This window comes from Mandrillus leucophaeus, unplaced genomic scaffold (genome assembly GCF_000951045.1).
Source record: "Mandrillus leucophaeus isolate KB7577 unplaced genomic scaffold, Mleu.le_1.0 Scaffold1093, whole genome shotgun sequence".
In the NCBI taxonomy this organism is placed as follows: Eukaryota; Metazoa; Chordata; class Mammalia; order Primates; family Cercopithecidae; genus Mandrillus; species Mandrillus leucophaeus.
The window spans coordinates 172,325-191,726 of record NW_012099132.1 but is presented as its reverse complement, the minus strand read 5'-3'; the positions used below and the strand labels follow the sequence as shown (position 1 = coordinate 191,726).

At 37.6% G+C, this 19,402-nt stretch overlaps 1 protein-coding gene across 1 annotated transcript in view; it reads left to right on the top strand.

The window, feature by feature from the left end:
• SF3B1 (splicing factor 3b, subunit 1, 155kDa) overlaps positions 1 to 18,319 on the top strand; it is a 61,757-nt gene extending 43,438 nt beyond the window's left edge. Inside the window, exons 8-25 of the mRNA XM_011989190.1 lie at positions 1,342 to 1,594; positions 1,857 to 1,978; positions 4,492 to 4,689; positions 4,787 to 4,888; positions 6,197 to 6,376; positions 6,931 to 7,017; positions 7,144 to 7,414; positions 7,839 to 7,984; positions 8,080 to 8,226; positions 8,442 to 8,567; positions 9,081 to 9,302; positions 9,584 to 9,766; positions 9,852 to 9,963; positions 11,428 to 11,548; positions 11,892 to 12,023; positions 13,974 to 14,246; positions 17,111 to 17,327; positions 17,832 to 18,319. Of these exons, the coding sequence (XP_011844580.1) occupies positions 1,342 to 1,594; positions 1,857 to 1,978; positions 4,492 to 4,689; positions 4,787 to 4,888; positions 6,197 to 6,376; positions 6,931 to 7,017; positions 7,144 to 7,414; positions 7,839 to 7,984; positions 8,080 to 8,226; positions 8,442 to 8,567; positions 9,081 to 9,302; positions 9,584 to 9,766; positions 9,852 to 9,963; positions 11,428 to 11,548; positions 11,892 to 12,023; positions 13,974 to 14,246; positions 17,111 to 17,327; positions 17,832 to 17,990 (3,051 nt within the window). The 3' untranslated portion in view covers positions 17,991 to 18,319. The remainder of the gene's footprint in view (positions 1 to 1,341; positions 1,595 to 1,856; positions 1,979 to 4,491; positions 4,690 to 4,786; positions 4,889 to 6,196; positions 6,377 to 6,930; positions 7,018 to 7,143; positions 7,415 to 7,838; positions 7,985 to 8,079; positions 8,227 to 8,441; positions 8,568 to 9,080; positions 9,303 to 9,583; positions 9,767 to 9,851; positions 9,964 to 11,427; positions 11,549 to 11,891; positions 12,024 to 13,973; positions 14,247 to 17,110; positions 17,328 to 17,831) is intronic.
• The last annotated feature ends 1,083 nt before the right edge of the window (positions 18,320 to 19,402 follow it).

Sequence of the window (19,402 nt, the reverse complement as noted above, 5' to 3'; positions counted from 1 at the left end):
TAGAGACGGGGTTTCACCGTGTTAGCCAGGATGGTCTCGATCTCCTGACCTCGTGATCTGCCCGTCTCGGCCTCCTAAAGTGCTGGGATTACAGGCTTGAGCCACTGCGCCCGGCTTTTTTTTTACTTCTTGAAGAGGTTTAAGATTTAAGGAAGAACCTTAGGCTAAAGTAAAGTTAGTAGGCCGTAACCTTTGATTTTGTTGGTTTCTTTAGAGACAGGGTCTTGCTCACTGTAGCCTTGACATCCTAGGCTCAAGCGATCTTCCCGCCTCAGCCTTCTGAGTAGCTGAGACTATAGAGGCATGCCACCATGCCTGGCTAATTTTTTTTTTTTTTTTTTTTTGGAGACAGAGTTTTGCTCTTACTGCCCAGGCTGGAATGCAATGGCGCGATCTCAGCTTACTGCAGCCTCAGAGACGGGGTTTCTCCATGCTGCTCAGGCGGGTCTTGAACTCTGGACCTCCGATGATCCGCCCCCCTCGGCCTGCTGAAGTGCTGGGATTATAGGCGTGAGCCACCGTGCCCAGTCCCCGGCTACTTTTTAAATTTTTTGTAGAGACAGTGTTTTGCTTTTTTGCCTGGCCTGGTCTTGAACTCCTGGCTTCAGGTGATCTCCTGCCAGTGTTGGGATTACAGGCATGAACCATTGTGCCTGGCTTACCTTTTGTTTTTTATTATGGAAAAATGTACCTAACATCAAATTTACTTTTTTGTTGCTCTTGTTAAGACAGAGTCTCACTCTGTCACCCGAGCTAGAGTGCAGTGGTGCGCTCTCACCTCACTGCAACCTCTGCCTTCCGGATTCAAGAGATTCTTTTTTTTTTCTTTTTTTGAGATGGAGTCTCGCTCTGTCGCCCAAACTGGAGTGCAGTGGCGCAATCTCTGCTCACTGCAACTTCCGCCTCCCGGGTTCACACCATTCTCCTGCCTCAGCCTCCCAAATAACTGGGACTACAGGCGTCCGCCACCACGCCCGGCTAATTTTTTTGTATTTTTAGTAGAGACAGGGTTTCACCATGTTGGCCAGGATGGTCTCGATCTCCTGACCTTGTGATCCACCCGCCTTGGCCTCCCAAAGTGCTGGGATTACAGGTGTGAGCCACCGTGCCCAGCCAGGTTCAAGAGATTCTTTTGCCTCAGCTTCCTGAGTAGCTGGGATTACAGGCATCCACCACCACACCTGGCTAATTTTTGTATTTTTCGTAGAGACGGAGTTTCACCATGTTGGTCAGGCTGGTCTCAAACAACTTTAAATGGGTCACCATTTTAGGAATATTCTGTTTTAGAACTTGATAGTTTTGAGTATAACTGTTTGAGAATAAAGAATATTATTTTAACAGGAATTAAAATTGTGTTTTTACTCACTCTTTCTTTTTAAAGACACTCCTGGGCATGGAAGTGGATGGGCTGAGACTCCTCGAACGGATCGAGGTGGAGATTCTATTGGTGAAACACCGACTCCTGGAGCCAGTAAAAGAAAATCACGGTGGGATGAAACACCAGCTAGTCAGATGGGTGGAAGCACTCCAGTTCTGACCCCTGGAAAAACACCAATTGGCACACCAGCCATGAACATGGCTACCCCTACTCCAGGTAGAACTCTCTCTCTCATTGGAAATAATTGTTTTTTTCTCCATAAATTATTTAATTTTTTTTCTTTGTGGTATTCTGTGTGCTATTAATGTCAACTTCTAGCAAGAATAAAGAGATATAAAAATTTAAGTCTTGGTTTGCATTTATAATGTAAAAGCAAAATAAATAATAGGCTTGATCTTAATTCTCTTTTATCGCAAAGGTATATGTAATAATACAGTCTTGCACTATAGAGTATATAAAACTTTGCTTTTCTTGGTAGGTCACATAATGAGTATGACTCCTGAACAGCTTCAGGCTTGGCGATGGGAAAGAGAAATTGATGAGAGAAATCGCCCACTTTCTGATGAGGAATTAGATGCTATGTTCCCAGAAGGATATAAGGTAGTACATCAAATATGATGTATTTAGGATATGCCTTTATTTTAAATAGTGAAAAAAATTGATCGAACTTGCATTGGCTTTGCCCAAATTCACTATTGTCATTCCATTCTCTTAGCTATTTCCAGGTATATTTCAGTTCCAAATAGAGATGAAAAGAAATGAACAACATGATTCTATTACTATTTGAAAGACATCTGGAGGACTTGTATACAGGTCTATTGGTTATACTTTGAGAACTGCTGGTGCTTCAGTTTTCTAGCAGTCCCAGGAATAAGCTTATTTAGATTGTGGTTATTTTACTTGGTGCTTCACCAAGATTTTGTATACTTAAGTTTATGGATTGTCAGTGGACACAAAGAATATTCTTTTTTTTTTTTTAAGATGGAGTCTCATTCTGTCACCGGGTTGGAGTGCAGTGGCGTGATTTCAGCTCATTGCAACCTCTGCCTCCCAGGTTCAAGCGATTCTCTTGCCTCAGTCTCCCGAGTAGCTGGGATTATAGGCGCCTACCACTACGCCCGACTGATTTTTGTATTTCTAATAGAGACAGGGTTTCACCATGTTGGCCAGGCTGGTCTTGAACTCCTGACCTCAAGTGATCCATCCCTTTCAGCCTCCCAAAGTGCTGGGATTACAGGTGTGAGTTACCGTGCCCAGCCTTCTTTTTACCATGTCAACCTAAAATTTATTTTGAACTATAAAATTTTCTAGGTACCTCGTACTCAGGGAGTATTTGTTAGTCTGAAGATAGCCTGTGGTCATATAGCTGACATCATAACCAAGGGGAACCAGATAACTTTGTAAGTCATCTGATGGCCTTTACAGAGCTTTTTCTGTTAATGACTATTGATTTTTAACAGTTCATGCATATGTTTTTTGTTTTATTTTGTTTTGTTTTAGAGACAAGGTCTCACTGTGTTGCCCAGGCTGGAGAGCAGTGGCGCTGACATAGCTCGCTGCAGCCTTGATCTCCTGGGCTCAAGTGATCCTTCTGCCTCAGCCTCCTGAGTAGCTGGGGCTACGGGCATGCACCACCATACCTGGCTAATTTTTTTATTTTTTGTAGATACGGTGTCTCACTGTGTTGCCAGGCTGGTCTCAAACTCCTAGGCTCAAAGTATCCTCCCACATTGACCTCCCAAACTGCTGGGATTGTAGGCATGAGCCACTGTGTCCAGCCTTGTTTTGTTTTTGATCCCTGTTATTTATGTTAGAGTATTTGTTTCAAGTTTGCATGAAGTTTTGCCTTAAAGCTTTTCGTAGCCTCCACACAATGCTGTGGGTATAGATACAACTTACTGTTGACTGCCTGAGTGTCTTTCTCAGTCGTAGTCATTGATTTCCTTAGAGTCATTAGGAGGAAAAGTCTCCCTTAGTGAATCCTACTAATAAGCAACATCCTTACTAGTGAATGTAAAAATATAGTAGACCTTTAAATCCGTAATGGCAAGTGATGCCTGTGGACTTGACATTGATTTCCTTAGGTCTCACGTCTATACAGTATCCACTTTATCCAAATTGCTAGTGGTCTGCTGGTGCAGACATTAACTAGCAACAAAAAATATCTGTACAAAGTACAGATAGCATCAATGTAAATTTAACATAATTTAATCTTTAATAGACAACAATTTTAGGCTCACTGGAGAAGACATGTATAGGTTTATCGATATCCCCAGGAAGCTGTATTTTTTTTCTTTTACTATATATTAAATTATATAAAATAGAGATGGGGTCTTGCCGTGTTGCCCAGGCTGGTCTCAAACTCCTGGGCTCAAGCGTTCCTCCCATCTCAGCCTCCCAAAGTGCTGGGATTACAGGCGTGAGACACCACACCTGGCCTGCCCAGAAGTTGTGTTTTGTTTTTTTTTTTAAGTCTGTTACCAGCTTTAAAAAAAAAAAAAAAAAAATTCTGTGTGATTTTCAGCCTGCATTTTTTGAAATTTTACTTGTTTTGCAAAAGGTTTGATCAGGTGGTGTGTATTTTACAGGGCTTTGGCAAACATTTTGGTTTTAGTTTTTATGCATTTAACTAATTTTTTGTAGAGTTTTACACTTAAAAGATTTTATAGTACAGGAATTTATGTGATATTTTAATACTAAAATAAAACTTTTTATGTTATATGCCCCATATGAGCTTATTTCCATTTTATATAAATACTTATGAAATGTTATTTGCTCAACTAGAGCAGTTTTTTGGAATTGCTGACTCAGATTTTATAATTTTCAAATTTTTAATAATTTGACATTTTGACCCACAACATGTTTGAACGTGATCGGTATTTTCTAAGCTCTTCTCTTGTATTTCCTCAGTTCCCTACACCACTGATATAATCAGCAGATGAGCAGCAGATATTTTAGGTTTCTAATTAAGATAGAAAAGCAAGATAGATGTTGTCTCCAAGCAAATGAAAATCTTATTAGCTAATAAACTAAAATATTTTAAGTGCAAATATTGATTCTTATGCTGTTTTTTAAGTTAAGAAAATCCTAAACTGTCTTATAACTTTTATTAGGTACTTCCTCCTCCAGCTGGTTATGTTCCTATTCGAACTCCAGCTCGAAAACTGACAGCTACTCCAACACCTTTGGGTGGTATGACTGGTTTCCACATGCAAACTGAAGATAGAACTATGAAAAGTGTTAATGATCAGCCGTCTGGAAATCTTCCATTTTTAAAGCCTGATGATATTCAGTACTTTGATAAACTATTGGTAAGTGATACTAGCAGAAATAAACTATTAATTTTGTTCCAGAATTATAAATCATAACATTTCAACTTCCCTTAACATTTTTTTCTTTTTACTGTAGGTTGATGTTGATGAATCAACACTTAGTCCAGAAGAGCAAAAAGAGAGAAAAATAATGAAGTTGCTTTTAAAAATTAAGAATGGAACACCACCAATGAGAAAGGTAAGTCTCAGTTTGTTAAATTGTCATGTTTGTTGCTTATTTATTTAATTAAAAAAAAATTTTGTAATTTTTGTAGAGACAGGGTTTTGCCATGTTGCCTAGGCTGGTCTCAAGTGATCCTTCTGCCTTGGCCTACCTCCTAGAGTGCTGGGATTACAGGTGTGAGGCACTGCACCTGGCCAAGTTTATATTTTTAAAAATGTTTTTAATTTTTTCACCAGGAAATGTAGGCCACAAAATAGTACTGAACTATTGGTATAACCCGCTGGAGTGTGGTCTTTCCTTTACTCTTCCAAGTAGCCCAAATTGGTAAAGGTTATTTAGAAAGCTTTCCCCACAAAAAAGTTAGCTTTTGATAGTGTTATATTTTTGTGTTTAGGAATTTATAATTACTTTCTTCATCTTTATCAAGGACGTAGCATGATGGAAAAAAATTTATGTAGTGTGAACGATTTAACTTTTTTGCTTGTTTTTGTTATTAATATTATATATATATGTTTGAGACAGGGTCTTGCTGTCTTGCCTGGGCTGGAGTGCAGTGGTACAGTCTTGGCTCACTGCAACCTCTGCCTGTTGGGTTCAAGCAATTCTCCTGCCTCAGCCTCCCAAGTAGGTGGGACTACAGGCGTGCACCACCACGCCCTGCTAATTTCTGTATTTTTAGTAGAGACGGGGTTTCACCATGTTGGCCAGGCTGGTCTTGAACTCCTGACCTCAAATGATTAACCTGCCTCAGCCTCCCAAAGTGCTGGGATTATAGGCGTGAGCCACCATGCCCAGCCGTTTGTTTTTATTATTTAAATACTCCAGGGCTCAAGAGATCCTCCTGCCTCAGTCTCCCAAAGTGTTGGGATTACAGGTGTGAGCCACCATGCCCAGCTGGAGTTAGCACAGAATTCTTTGGTTAAAAAAGCTAATAAAGATGCTGAAACACGAGATTCTCCATTTCTCAAGGCCTTTAAAATATGCTTAAAGCTTGAAGATAATTAGTGAAATTAGTGAGGGATTATATTAACACTATATGTGCCTTGGAAATGGAAGATACTTTAGGGGAAGTGAAGGCTAATTTGGTACATACCTCTGTGGTTCTTTTGTTCTATTAAATTACTCTTTTGAATTAACATAAAATTTCTATTTCAGTAGTTGAAATTCCAGAGTAATTTGGATGGAAATGCACTCAATGCTGTCTGTGTAAAATGTGTGTAAAAGTAAACACATATTAAATTATGGAAAATCTTCAAGTAATTTGCTCATTCAAAATGCTTGATTGTAAAGAAACCACACCTATTACTCTGCTCTTTTTCCCAGGCTGCATTGCGTCAGATTACTGATAAAGCTCGTGAATTTGGAGCTGGTCCTTTGTTTAATCAGATTCTTCCTCTACTGATGTCTCCTACACTTGAGGATCAAGAGCGTCATTTACTTGTGAAAGTTATTGATAGGATACTATACAAACTTGATGACTTAGTTCGTCCATATGTGCATAAGGTTTGTTCTTAATAGTGTTTCTGATAGTTTTAATATTTTAACTTTTTCAGTTAATCAATGTTAAATTTACATATCCCTCTAGACCTTTTTCTTTGCACAAGTACACATCATACATGTACAAATACAGTTTTATACAGATGTACAGATATTAGTTTTTGTTATCTTTGCCATAAGACGTTCATATTATTTAATTTTTTCATTTGCTTTTATTGAGATTAGATTAGGATGAGAACATATGTGATTCTGTACTGTGCCAGCTAGTATTAAGAACCAGTTTTTTCACCGATGGTAATTATGGTGCAGTATGTTCATAGGGCATATAAGTTATTTCTTTAAAAAATATTGAATATTAGTGTGTCACTAATAGTTCTCTTAAATTTTCATCTCTATCTGGAGTTTGAACTTGTGTAATTAAAATTCTTAAACAGTTTGTCCCTTGATTAACGAAAATCCTGATAATTCTAAATTTCTTGTATATGTTTAATTCTGTACATGAGTATTTCATCAGTAATTGATGTGAAAGTGTAGCTGCTTCTCTTTTTTCTCTTTTTCAGATCCTTGTGGTCATTGAACCACTATTGATTGATGAAGATTACTATGCTAGAGTGGAAGGCCGAGAGATCATTTCTAATTTGGCAAAGGTATTTACATTTAATTTCTAGAGAAGACAATTTATTTCTGTTTATGGAATTATTTGATTATGGAAGGAAATGGTTGAAGATTAATATTACCAACTCATGACTGTCCTTTCTTTGTTTACTTTTTAGGCTGCTGGTCTGGCTACTATGATCTCTACCATGAGACCTGATATAGATAACATGGATGAGTATGTCCGTAACACAACAGCTAGAGCTTTTGCTGTTGTAGCCTCTGCCCTGGGCATTCCTTCTTTATTGCCTTTCTTAAAAGCTGTGTGCAAAAGCAAGAAGTCCTGGCAAGCGAGACACACTGGTATTAAGATTGTACAACAGATAGCTATTCTTATGGGCTGTGCCATCTTGCCACATCTTAGAAGTTTAGTTGAAATCATTGAACATGGTAAGTTGTAATGTAACTTTGTTGTTTTTTTTTTTTTTCTCTTTAAGAGACAGGGTCTTACTATGTTGCCCATACTGGACTCAAACTTTTGGGCTCAAGTGATCCTCCTGCTCAGCCTTTTGAGTAGTTGGGACTAGAGGTACACACACAGCCTGTCTACTTTTAATAGACAGCTGTCCTAAAATTTGGGCTACTGATTTGGGGAGATAAATGGAAAGGCATAACTGTACAAACTATAGATTTTATGATGGGTTTGTAATATTATCTGCTAACAGGCTATGGTTCATATTTTGCTTTTACCTAATTTTAATGTGAACGTATTCTGTAGTTTGGCTAAATAGTTGATATATTGCGAGAATCTGGATGACATTGTGTGACTTAGGTAATGTTGGGGCATAGTTAAAACCTGTGTTTGGTTTTGTAGGTCTTGTGGATGAGCAGCAGAAAGTTCGGACCATCAGTGCTTTGGCCATTGCTGCCTTGGCTGAAGCAGCAACTCCTTATGGTATCGAATCTTTTGATTCTGTGTTAAAGCCTTTATGGAAGGGTATCCGCCAACACAGAGGAAAGGTAAATCCACCAATTACCTTTTGATTTATCTTCATTAAAGTTAAGGTGACAAAAATCTAAATTACTAAAGTACATATATTTTTATTTAAAAATAGGGTTTGGCTGCTTTCTTGAAGGCTATTGGGTATCTTATTCCTCTTATGGATGCAGAATATGCCAACTACTATACTAGAGAAGTGATGTTAATCCTTATTCGAGAATTCCAATCTCCTGATGAGGAAATGAAGAAGATTGTGCTGAAGGTAATTATTCCAGATTTGTTAATGTAAACTGGATTTGTTTCATGGTTCTAAGATAATTTTCAAGTGTTTTTTAAAAACAACAAAAAAACTGTATGTTACACCAGTACTGTTTCATTTGTTTTTAAATTTTATTTTTTAAAATTACGTAATCAGCAATGAGTAGTCTGTTCATTTCAAGTCAGTTAATTTATTATTACTGTTTTTTAACCTTTTAGGTGGTAAAACAGTGTTGTGGGACAGATGGTGTAGAAGCAAACTACATTAAAACAGAGATTCTTCCTCCCTTTTTTAAACACTTCTGGCAGCACAGGATGGCTTTGGATAGAAGAAATTACCGACAGGTAAGCTTTTATTTTAAAAGAATATTCTCAAAAATCCTTTTGACTTATTCTTTAGTCGACTTGAATGCATATTATTTTTTATCTTAATTATCTCACAGTTTATATGTGCTTGATTATGAAAGGAGATGGATTTTAGTCAGCTAACTTCCATTTTGATTTTGGATTCAAGGATTAATACTCAACTGTGAGGAGATGGATTTTAGTCAGCCAGTTAACTTCCATTTTGATTTTGGATTCAAGGATTAATACCCAACTGTGAATTGATGTTTTTGTGTGGTAAATTCAGTGCTTTATCTGGCTAGATGAAACATGGACACAGTTTTACCTTGAATCATGTTAACTTACACTCATTTTTCTATGTTTGGTCACTTTTCTCTTCAACTTTAATAAATAGCAGTGAGTCATTCTTATGTTCATTAGCTAAATAAGTAGTGTATTTAGTGTATTTGGTTTTCATGATGTTTTATGTCCTTGGAAAAGCAGTCTAAAACGTTTTTTTTCTGTTCTTTTTAGTTAGTTGATACTACTGTGGAGTTGGCAAACAAAGTAGGTGCAGCAGAAATTATATCCAGGATTGTGGATGATCTGAAAGATGAAGCTGAACAGTACAGAAAAATGGTGATGGAGACAATTGAGAAAATTATGGGCAACTTGGGAGCAGCAGATATTGATCATAAACTTGAAGAACAATTGATTGATGGTATTCTTTATGCTTTCCAAGAACAGACTACAGAGGTAATGATAACTAATTATGGCACATTGCTACTGACTTTAATATTTGTAGAAAAACGTATTCGTTGTCAAGCAAATTTTTCTAGAATGCAATTGAATTTGAAGTAATTTTTAATATGCTCACTCGGTTACCAAAAAATGTTATTCTACCTCAAGTTTTAAGATTTGATGTAAAAAAACAACCACAGATGTTTGGGTGGTTAGAAAAGGTTGACTATTAGTATATTTCAGCTGTGCAGTCATAAACCAAATGAATGTGTCTTTTTTTAAAATTTATTTTTTAGGACTCAGTAATGTTGAACGGCTTTGGCACAGTGGTTAATGCTCTTGGCAAACGAGTCAAACCATACTTGCCTCAGATCTGTGGTACAGTTTTGTGGCGTTTAAATAACAAATCTGCAAAAGTTAGGCAGCAGGCAGCTGACTTGATTTCTCGAACTGCTGTTGTCATGAAGACTTGTCAAGAGGTAAACTTCTTTTTCAAATTATTACTTCTTCACCAAATAGTTTAATGTAAATAGTAACATTCTAACATTATTTGTTTTATTATAGGAAAAATTGATGGGACACTTGGGTGTTGTGTTGTATGAGTATTTGGGTGAAGAGTACCCTGAAGTATTGGGCAGCATTCTTGGAGCACTGAAGGCCATTGTAAATGTCATAGGTATGAAATTTGCTGGTTACATAAGACTTTTTCTTGTTTTAATTTTCTTTTTCTTTTTTTTTTTTTGTAAGTAAAGTCTTATTTAGGATTTGGGAGGTTTTTGTTACTTTTTTAAAAGCACTTCAAGATTGTAGTTAAGTCGGGGGATGTCACAAAAGTTTTGTTTCCCAAAACCCATTTATATTTTACTTTAAAGAGAAAAAAAGGGCAAGTTTAGGACCTACAGGAGAGGTGGGAGTAGTCACAGCTCAAAAAGCTTTGAAGTCTTGGAATACAGGACCCTAGTAGAAATAGTGTTTCAGGTGAAATATATTCTGCCATGTTCTGCTGCGAGGGGGAAAAGGCAAACCTAAAGTTTTAATTCAGTTTTAGAACTATATGTGTATATTTAAACCTTGAATTAGTGATTATGACAGGTTTTTTACTTGCCATCAGTTTCAAGGAATATAATCAGAAAAGTGAACTGATCAAATTATTGTCTTTATTTACATACTCAAGTTTTCAATACTGTCCATTCAGTTTTCTAACCCAAAACACAGCTATATTACAAATGGTCTTGGATATGGAGAGCAAAGTTTTTATTCTGTTAGGGCAGTATGACAAAACAAATGGTTTCTTGTATTTAATCTTTTTTTTAAATTGATTATAACTGTTGCCAAATGTAACTCCTGCAGAGTTTAGAGGCTCTGATAACCTAGCAGAAGTCAAAATGGCTGACTGTGAGAGAGCCACTGTTTTTTCTTATTTTGTAAGAGGTATTTATGCAATATACATTTTTAAACTATTGTATTTGCATATAATCTCCAATGCAGCCCAGTGCTATACTTGAAGATAGCCACTTGCCAAAAATCATTTACATGGCCAGTTGTAGGGCTCTGGTTTGCAGGGAGTTTTAAACCATATTGTTTGTCAGAGAGGCATGGGAAGAGCAATGGAGAGAGAATCAGAGCAAGTGATTCTAGTTAGAGCAAGAGCCCCTGCCAGCTGCCTCCTTTTTTCTCTCTTCATAGGTGTAAATACCATCCAAGTATGCCCTGCATTGCAGGGAGACTGGAGATCTGTTTGTTTTGCAGTTAAAGGGTAAGGGGGCCCTTTCTGGAAATTTTTGCTTTATTTACATGTTTACCTCTGGCTTATATTGTTGTGTACGGCCGGAACATAAGCTGTCCCCATATTTAAATGTCAGTGCACAAATACATTTCAGAACCAAACAAAACTTTTTTGTTATTGAGTATCCATCATTCTTTAAATCACTTCACTGATTTCTTTCATTTCTATACATAATCAAAAATTGTTAATAAAAGTTAAAAACGATTCTGAGTCTGGTCAGAATCCGCGGCTTTCTCTTTCCATAGGCAGCTGTAAGTTTATATTTATGCATAGTCGTATATGACGCTAAGTAAAAGGAAAGTGAACAAAAGTTGCAATTCAAATGTTGATAGTTTATTGACTTCTATTAAATAGGTATGCATAAGATGACTCCACCAATTAAAGATCTGCTGCCTAGACTCACCCCCATCTTAAAGAACAGACATGAAAAAGTACAAGAGAATTGTATTGATCTTGTTGGGCGTATTGCTGACAGGTAAGCAGATTACCCACACATTTTTATAAGCAGTATCAGTTTTCAAATTTGGCCATTTTGTATTCAATTAGCAAAATTTTCTTAATGTCACTAATATAAGTGTATATGATTAGGCTGTCTAGTATTAATATTTTCAGTCAAATTTCAATTTGGATGGTAATGGGGTGGCCATGTAATTTTAGGACTAAACCTGTAAGACTAACTCTTCAGCCTTTCTGAAGAGGAATAACTCTTATTTAATGCTTAAAATGAGTTAACAATCATGTTTTTAGAACTGAATTTGCAAATTTATCCTTAAAACTTTTCCTAATGTCACAAATAATATGTGTATTTTTTAAATTAGGGGAGCTGAATATGTGTCTGCAAGAGAGTGGATGAGGATTTGCTTTGAGCTTTTAGAGCTCTTAAAAGCCCACAAAAAGGCTATTCGTAGAGCCACAGTCAACACATTTGGTTATATTGCAAAGGCCATTGGGTGAGTGTCACTTACTTCCATTAAAAAAAAAAAATTATAATAAATTCGTTGTGGTGTTGAAAAGTACTTCATGTAGAAATCTCTTTTGAGGCATGGGCATGGTCTGAATAATGCAGTTGAGAAAGCTCTTCATTTAACCATTGACCTTCTGATTTTTGGAATGTATTCTTAAATTCAATTTGTTTTTTTTTTTTTGAGACGGAGTCTTGCTCTGTCACCCAGGCTGGAATGCAGTGATTTGATTTCAGCTCACTGCACCCACCACCACCTCCCGGGTTCAGGAGATTCTCCTGCCTCACCCTCCCCAGTAGCTGGGACTATAGGCATGCGCCATCACGCCCAGGTAATTTTTGTATTTTTTAGTACAGATGAGGTTTCACCATGTGGGCCAGGCTGTTCTCGAACTCCTGACCTCAAGTGAGCCACCTATCTTGGCCTCCAGAAGTGCTGAGATTACAGGCATGAGCCACCACACCCAGCCTGTAGTCTTAAATTCTTAATTGAATTAAAATAGATGGAAGGGTTTAAGATTTACTTTAATTATACTTTAGGTGTTTTCAGGGAGGGAAACAGTACCATTTTCAGAAAAATACAAAATGTGTACTGGTCTTTTAGGGTATTGCTTAAACTATTAAGGCAAATTTTTAGTCTCACAGCATCATTTAAGTCTCATATTAATGCTTTATGTGTTTTAAAAGTTGTATTATGGATTGTTTGAGCTCAGGAGTTTAAGGTTACAGTGAGCTGTGATTGTGCCAGTGTACTCCAACCTGGGCAACAGGGCGAGACCCTGTCTCTAAAAAAAACCAACAAAAATGCTATTCTAACATTACTCCACGGATTTAACTGAATTATAGCTGCTTTGTGAGATAATCTATGGTGGTTTGCTTCCATTCCATCACAACTAAAGTAGGAAAAAAGTCATTATAGAAAACGAGGCACCACATGTCCATGTGGCTTAAGAAAATGTGTTCAAGGAATATGACATGTGAACGTCTGATTAATTAGGTAGAATTAACCAGACCACACCCCCTCCCCTAACACACACTAATTTCTCTCCTATTTTGGTAGCATAATATTTATTTCAGTGGTGATGGAGTCAAGAAATTTATAGTGAATAGCTGTCGTGCAAGCTTTTAGCCCCAATGTCCCTCTAAGTTTATGTCAAAGAAGAGGCAAATAGATGCAGCAGATTGTGTGGGAGGGAAGATAAAAGAAAAGAGATTTTATATGGTTTATAATGGGAGACCACAATTTAGATATTCCCCTCACCACTCCTACCTAGTTCTAGTGCCCATTTTGACAACTCAGAATTACTCACTTTAAACAGTTAGTTAAATTTCTTTATATTTCAGAAAGTTTAAAAACTGAAAATTACATATGAAAATTAATTTGAGTTAACTTACTTTTTTTTTTTTTTTTTTGAGGAGTGTCACTCTGTCACGCAGGCTGGAGTGCAATGGCATTGTCTCAGCTCACTGCAACCTCTGCCTCCCAGGTTCAAGTGGTTCTCCCACCTCAGCCTCCCAAGTAGCTGGGACTACAGGCGTGTGCCACCACACTCGGCTAATTTTTGTGTCTTTAGTAGAGACGGAGTTTCACTATGTTGGCCAGGTTGGTCTCGAACTCCTGACCTCGTGATCCGCCTGCCTCGGCCTCCCAGAGTACTGGGATTGCAAGCGTGAGCCACTGCATCTGGCCAAAATTTTTAAAATTTGTACAGCTGTGACCTCTGATCTTCTCAGAGTTAACTTTTTTAAACTGACCTTTTAATTTATATGAAATTTTAATGTAGAAACAATGCCAGTGACTTGGAAGTATTGTGTTTTATAAAATTACTGAGTTCCCTGTAATTATTAATATTTAAAAGTTTTCATCTTTATGCATTTTTTTCTTCCATAAATTTTTGACTTATAATGTAACAGCTTGTTGACCCATTTTTTTTTTCAGCCCTCATGATGTATTGGCTACACTTCTAAACAACCTCAAAGTTCAAGAAAGGCAGAACAGAGTTTGTACCACTGTAGCAATAGCTATTGTTGCGGAAACATGTTCACCCTTCACAGTACTCCCTGCCTTAATGAATGAATACAGAGTTCCTGAACTGAATGTTCAAAATGGAGTGTTAAAGTCACTTTCCTTCTTGTTTGAATATATTGGTGAAATGGGAAAAGACTACATTTATGCTGTAACACCGTTACTTGAAGATGCTTTAATGGATAGGTAAGTGACTTGAACTGATGACAAGAAAATAATTATAACTCTTCCTTCATTTTAGAATATCCTGAAATAGTTATTAGATGACATTTTACTGTAATGTAGTTAAAGAAAAAAATGCTAGCCTGGAGTCTTTGGACATCGTAAATATGACTTATTATTTTAAAATAATGTGCACACTGTAGTGATTCCCCAGACTTTCTTTCAAGTTCCCCCACCCCCTTTAAATCTCTTCATATCTGTTGAACTAAATACATTTTGAAAAGGGTTGATTGATAATCTTTTGTTTTCAAAATTGGTCAAATATAGTTAGAGGACATGATGAGCAGGAGCTAATCAGTGTGGCAGAGACCTGATCTTTTTAGCTTTTTATTGCAGGTAAAGGATAGGTTTCTCTTAAGCCTTTGAATTACTGAACATAGCCTGCCAGAGCTACACTCTTCCTATTGCAGGTCCCTGGTGTTTCAGATAGTGACCACCAGTACAGTACTGTTCGAGTTATTTGACAGATTGCTAATACCTTTTACCATCTAGACTGATGCACAGCCTTAAACACAGAAGTAACTGAAGAAAGTGCAAAGGAAAGTGCAGACATAGTAAGGGAAAGAACTGTTTCACTGGCTCCTTATTTTTCAGGAGAGAGAAGTTACTCAAATCAGAGCCCATTCACATACTTTTGTGTACAGATTAAAGTTATTCATTAATAACCTTCTGAAAGGGAGACTTAACTGGACTTGACAAGTCACCAGAAAGTGTATATGCAAGACATGGAGGCAAAGTAAGAATTGTGCTCTGTAAAAGCCTGGCTGCCCAGGGCTAAAAAAAATGAGGGTAAATCACCCTTGCTCCATATTCCTCAGTGAGAAGTGCATGAGGACCATAGTGCAGTCATTAATGTATGTCACCTGCAGTTAAAAACTTTGTTCTGTGTACTAAGAAGTGGAGGGAGTAATTCCATTGAAAATTACTAAATGAAAAGAATACTTCAGGTGGAAATTTTATTAATGAGGAATACTGCTTCATTCTTATGCTGAATGACATTATTAAAATAAATAAGAAAAACAAGAATATTAGTAAATACAGGTATTTTTCTCTTTTGATATGGTCTGTGTTACTATCTTTGGAGCAAAGTGTGGAAACTCATTTTGTTTTTTAGACGGACTTTCGCTTTGTCGCCCAGGCTGGAGTACAGTGGCACGATCTCGACTCACTGCAGCTTCTGCCTCCCAGGTTCAAGTGATTCTCCTGCCTCAGCTCCCAAGTAGCTGGGACTACAGGCATGTGCCACCGTGCCCAGCTAATTTTTTGTATTTTTGGCAGAGATAGGGTTTCACCATGTTAGCCAGGATGGTCTCTATCTCCTGACCTTGTGATCCACCGGCCTTGGCCTCCCAAAGTTCTGGGATTACAGGCATGAGCCACTATGCCTGGCCTGGAAACTCATTTTCATACCCGTTGCAAATCCCAGTGTGTTAGCCAGTGAGCTCATACTTGGTTGAATAATTGTGGAATGAATAACTGATTGATTTTTCATGAACATAAACTCAGTTAACATAGGAGATGATAGTTACTTCTGTAGGTTTGAAAAAATTGTTGATCTTCCTCTCCCCAGATTGAGTTATTGAAACTTAAACTTTACGTGAGAAGGGAATTTAATTTTAATTTAGTTACCTATTATTTACCAGTATCTGAAGTACTAATAAAGATTTAAGTTTATAATCAAGAGTTTAAAATGATTTGGGAGGCCAAGGTGGGAGGATCACTCGACCCCAGGAGCTCAAGATCAGCTTGGGCAACATAGCGAGGCCCTCCATATCTCTAACAATAAACATTTTTAAAAATAATTTTTCTTTTTTCTTTTTTTTTTTTGAGACAGAGTTTCGCTCTTGTTGCCTAGGCTGGAGTGCAGCAGCACGATCTTGGCTCACTGCAACCTCCGCCCCCCAGGTTCAAGTGATTCTCCTGCCTCAGCCTCCCGAGTAGCTGGGATTACAGGCGTGCGCCAGAACGCCTGACTAATTTTTGTATGTTTAGTAGAGACGGGGTTTCGCCATGTTGGCCAGGCTGGTCTAGAACTCCTGACCTCAGGTGATTCACCTGTCTCGGCCTCCCAAAGTGCTGGGATTATAGGCATGAGCCACCATGCCCAGCCTGAAAAGTAATTTTAAAAAAGAGAAAAAAGTTTAAGATACTACCGTTTATTATTCATACATTAGAATCACATACCTCCTCTTTAATAGCATAATAAAGCCAAGACTTCACAGAGCCCTCCTGCTCATATTCCTTTTAAAAGTTAATTAGAAGGCTAGACGCGGTGGCTCACGCCTGTAATCCCAGTACTTTGGGAGGCTGAGGCGGGCAGATCACAATGTCAAGAGATCAAGCCCATCCTGGCCGACATGGCGAAACCCCATCTCTACTAAAAATTCAAAAATTAGCTGGGCATGGTGGCACACACCTGTAATTCCAGCTACTCAGGAGGCTGAGGCAGGAGAATTGCTTGAACCTGGGAGGCAGAGGTTGCAGTGAGCCAAGATCACACCACTGCACTCCAGCCTGGGCGACAGAGTGAGACTCTGTCTCAAAAAAAAAAAAAGTTAATTAGAAAATATGGCTTAATTGTTGAGCCATAGTGAAGCTTGAGTCATTAAAGCAAAAGTTCTCAAGTGGAAGCATTAGTTATTCTAAAGGATATATTAGACACACGAAATGTTAGGATGACTTCACATCTATTCAGTGCACTGAATTAGTAATTTCGTTTCCAATGGGCAGGTGAATATTTCCTGTAAAACTAAGACCATATCTTGAAGGATTTTTTCCCCGTTCTTATAAGACTGTATCTTAAAGGACTTTTTTCCCTTCCCTTATAGAGACCTTGTACACAGACAGACGGCTAGTGCAGTGGTACAGCACATGTCACTTGGGGTTTATGGATTTGGTTGTGAAGATTCACTGAATCACTTGTTGAACTATGTATGGCCCAATGTGTTTGAGACATCTCCTCATGTAATTCAGGCAGTTATGGGAGCCCTAGAGGGTCTGAGAGTTGCTATTGGACCATGTAGAATGTTGCAGTATTGTTTACAGGTAAGTTAAAGTTGTTTTTTTTTTAATCGGTGAATTTTTTTTTTTTTTAATAATACTTTAAGTTCTGGGATACATGTGCTGAATGTGCAGGTTTGTTACATAGGTATACATGTGGCATGGTGGTTTGCTGCACGTATCAACCCATCATCTAGGTTTTAAGCCCCACGTGCATTAGGTGTTTGTCCTAATGCTCTCCTTCCCCTTTCCCCCCACTCCCTGTAAGTTAAAGGTTTTTAAAAGATTACTTAGCAAGAAAAGTAGTGTGTTGAATTAAGTTACTTTTCCTGATTATCAACAGGGTATATTGTGCCATATGGTAGAACAATTGTGTGGTGACGGGGGAGTGCGTTTTGTCTCTTCCATTTTAGCTTTGTATAATTACTAGGCCCCCCCCACTCCCCAAGGGAAATAATTTTGAATCATATCTTTATGATTTGTTAATTTTGTTAAGGTTATGTGTGTTCTTGAAAATTGAAATAATGTAACTGTTCAATATTATTTTAGGGTCTGTTTCACCCAGCCCGGAAAGTCAGAGATGTATATTGGAAAATTTACAACTCCATCTACATTGGTTCCCAGGATGCTCTCATAGCACATTACCCAAGAATCTACAACGATGATAAGAACACCTATATTCGTTATGAACTTGACTATATCTTATAATTTTATTGTTTATTTTGTGTTTAATGCACAGCTACTTCACACCTTAAACTTGCTTTGATTTGGTGATGTAAACTTTTAAACATTGCAGATCAGTGTAGAACTGGTCATAGAGGAAGAGCTAGAAATCCAGTAGCATGATTTTTAAATAACCTGTCTTTGTTTTTGATGTTAAGCAGTAAATGCCAGTAGTGACCAAGAACACAGTGATTACATACACTATACTGGAGGGATTTCATTTTTAATTCATCTTTATGAAGATTTAGAACTCATTCCTTGTGTTTAAAGGGAATGTTTAATTGAGAAATAAACATTTGTGTACAAAATGCTAATTTGTGTGTGTTTTTTGAACATGACTTGTAAAATGCGGAACTTTGATAAAGTATTGGTTTATGTGGAATAAGTGGCTTAATTTCATTTTCTGTCACCTGGTTAATAGAAAGTAGTTAGCCAAATAAAAATTATATGAAGTGATGGCATCTTTGTCAAAATTCCATTGTTCTGTTAATAATGACAGCAAGAACAGTAGCCTCAGGAGGTGTTCCCCTCAGACTAGCACAACCATTCCATCATCATAGAAAAGTAGCACTTTTGCTAAACTGTCTTGAATATTTTGTACTTACATAGCGCCTTTCATCTCTTGATTTCTCAAAATGCTTTATGAACATGTTTAAAGGAAGTGGTTTAAGTCTTGTCCAACGCTTGAAAGTCTGCTGTGTTTAACAAGTGAGGAATTTAACTTTACTTCAAAACTGCTTTCTGCCTATTAGGAGTGAGGATACCTAAGTAATGCTGATAGAACAGATTCCTTATGTACTGTGATAATATACGGTGGCAGCAGCTAAAATGTCTAGGTTTGCTTAGCTTTGTATTCAGTAGTAAGTTGATCTAAGAGTTCAGCATATACTGAATGAAATGCCATTTAATGATAGAGGAACCAAGCATTAAGGCAGTACTAGACTTAATTTTTTTAGCAAATATGTAAAGTATATTTTCAACCTTTTATAATGTTATGGCCCCAAATTTCTTGGTGTTGGCCTTTTTACTACCTATACTATTTTTACTATTTTGTTTTGTCTCCATGTGGTAGTACTTCTGCGAACGCTAAAGAGAAAATAAATTCTGCAAACAGCATTAGCATATAACTACTACTGTAAGTAAAACTGCCTGTTAACACTTGAGGAGTTCCTGCTTCGGAAGCTTAGTTAAGAAACAGCTTGTGGCCGGGCACGGTGGCTCACGCCTGTAATCCCAGAACTTTGGGAGGCCAAGGTGGGCCACAAGGTCAGGAGATCAAGACCATCCTGGCTAACACAGTGAAACCCCTTCTCTACTAAAAGTACGAAAAATTAGCCAGCCGTGGTGACGGGTGCCTGTAGTCCCAGCTACTTGGGCGGCTGAGGCAGGAGAATGGC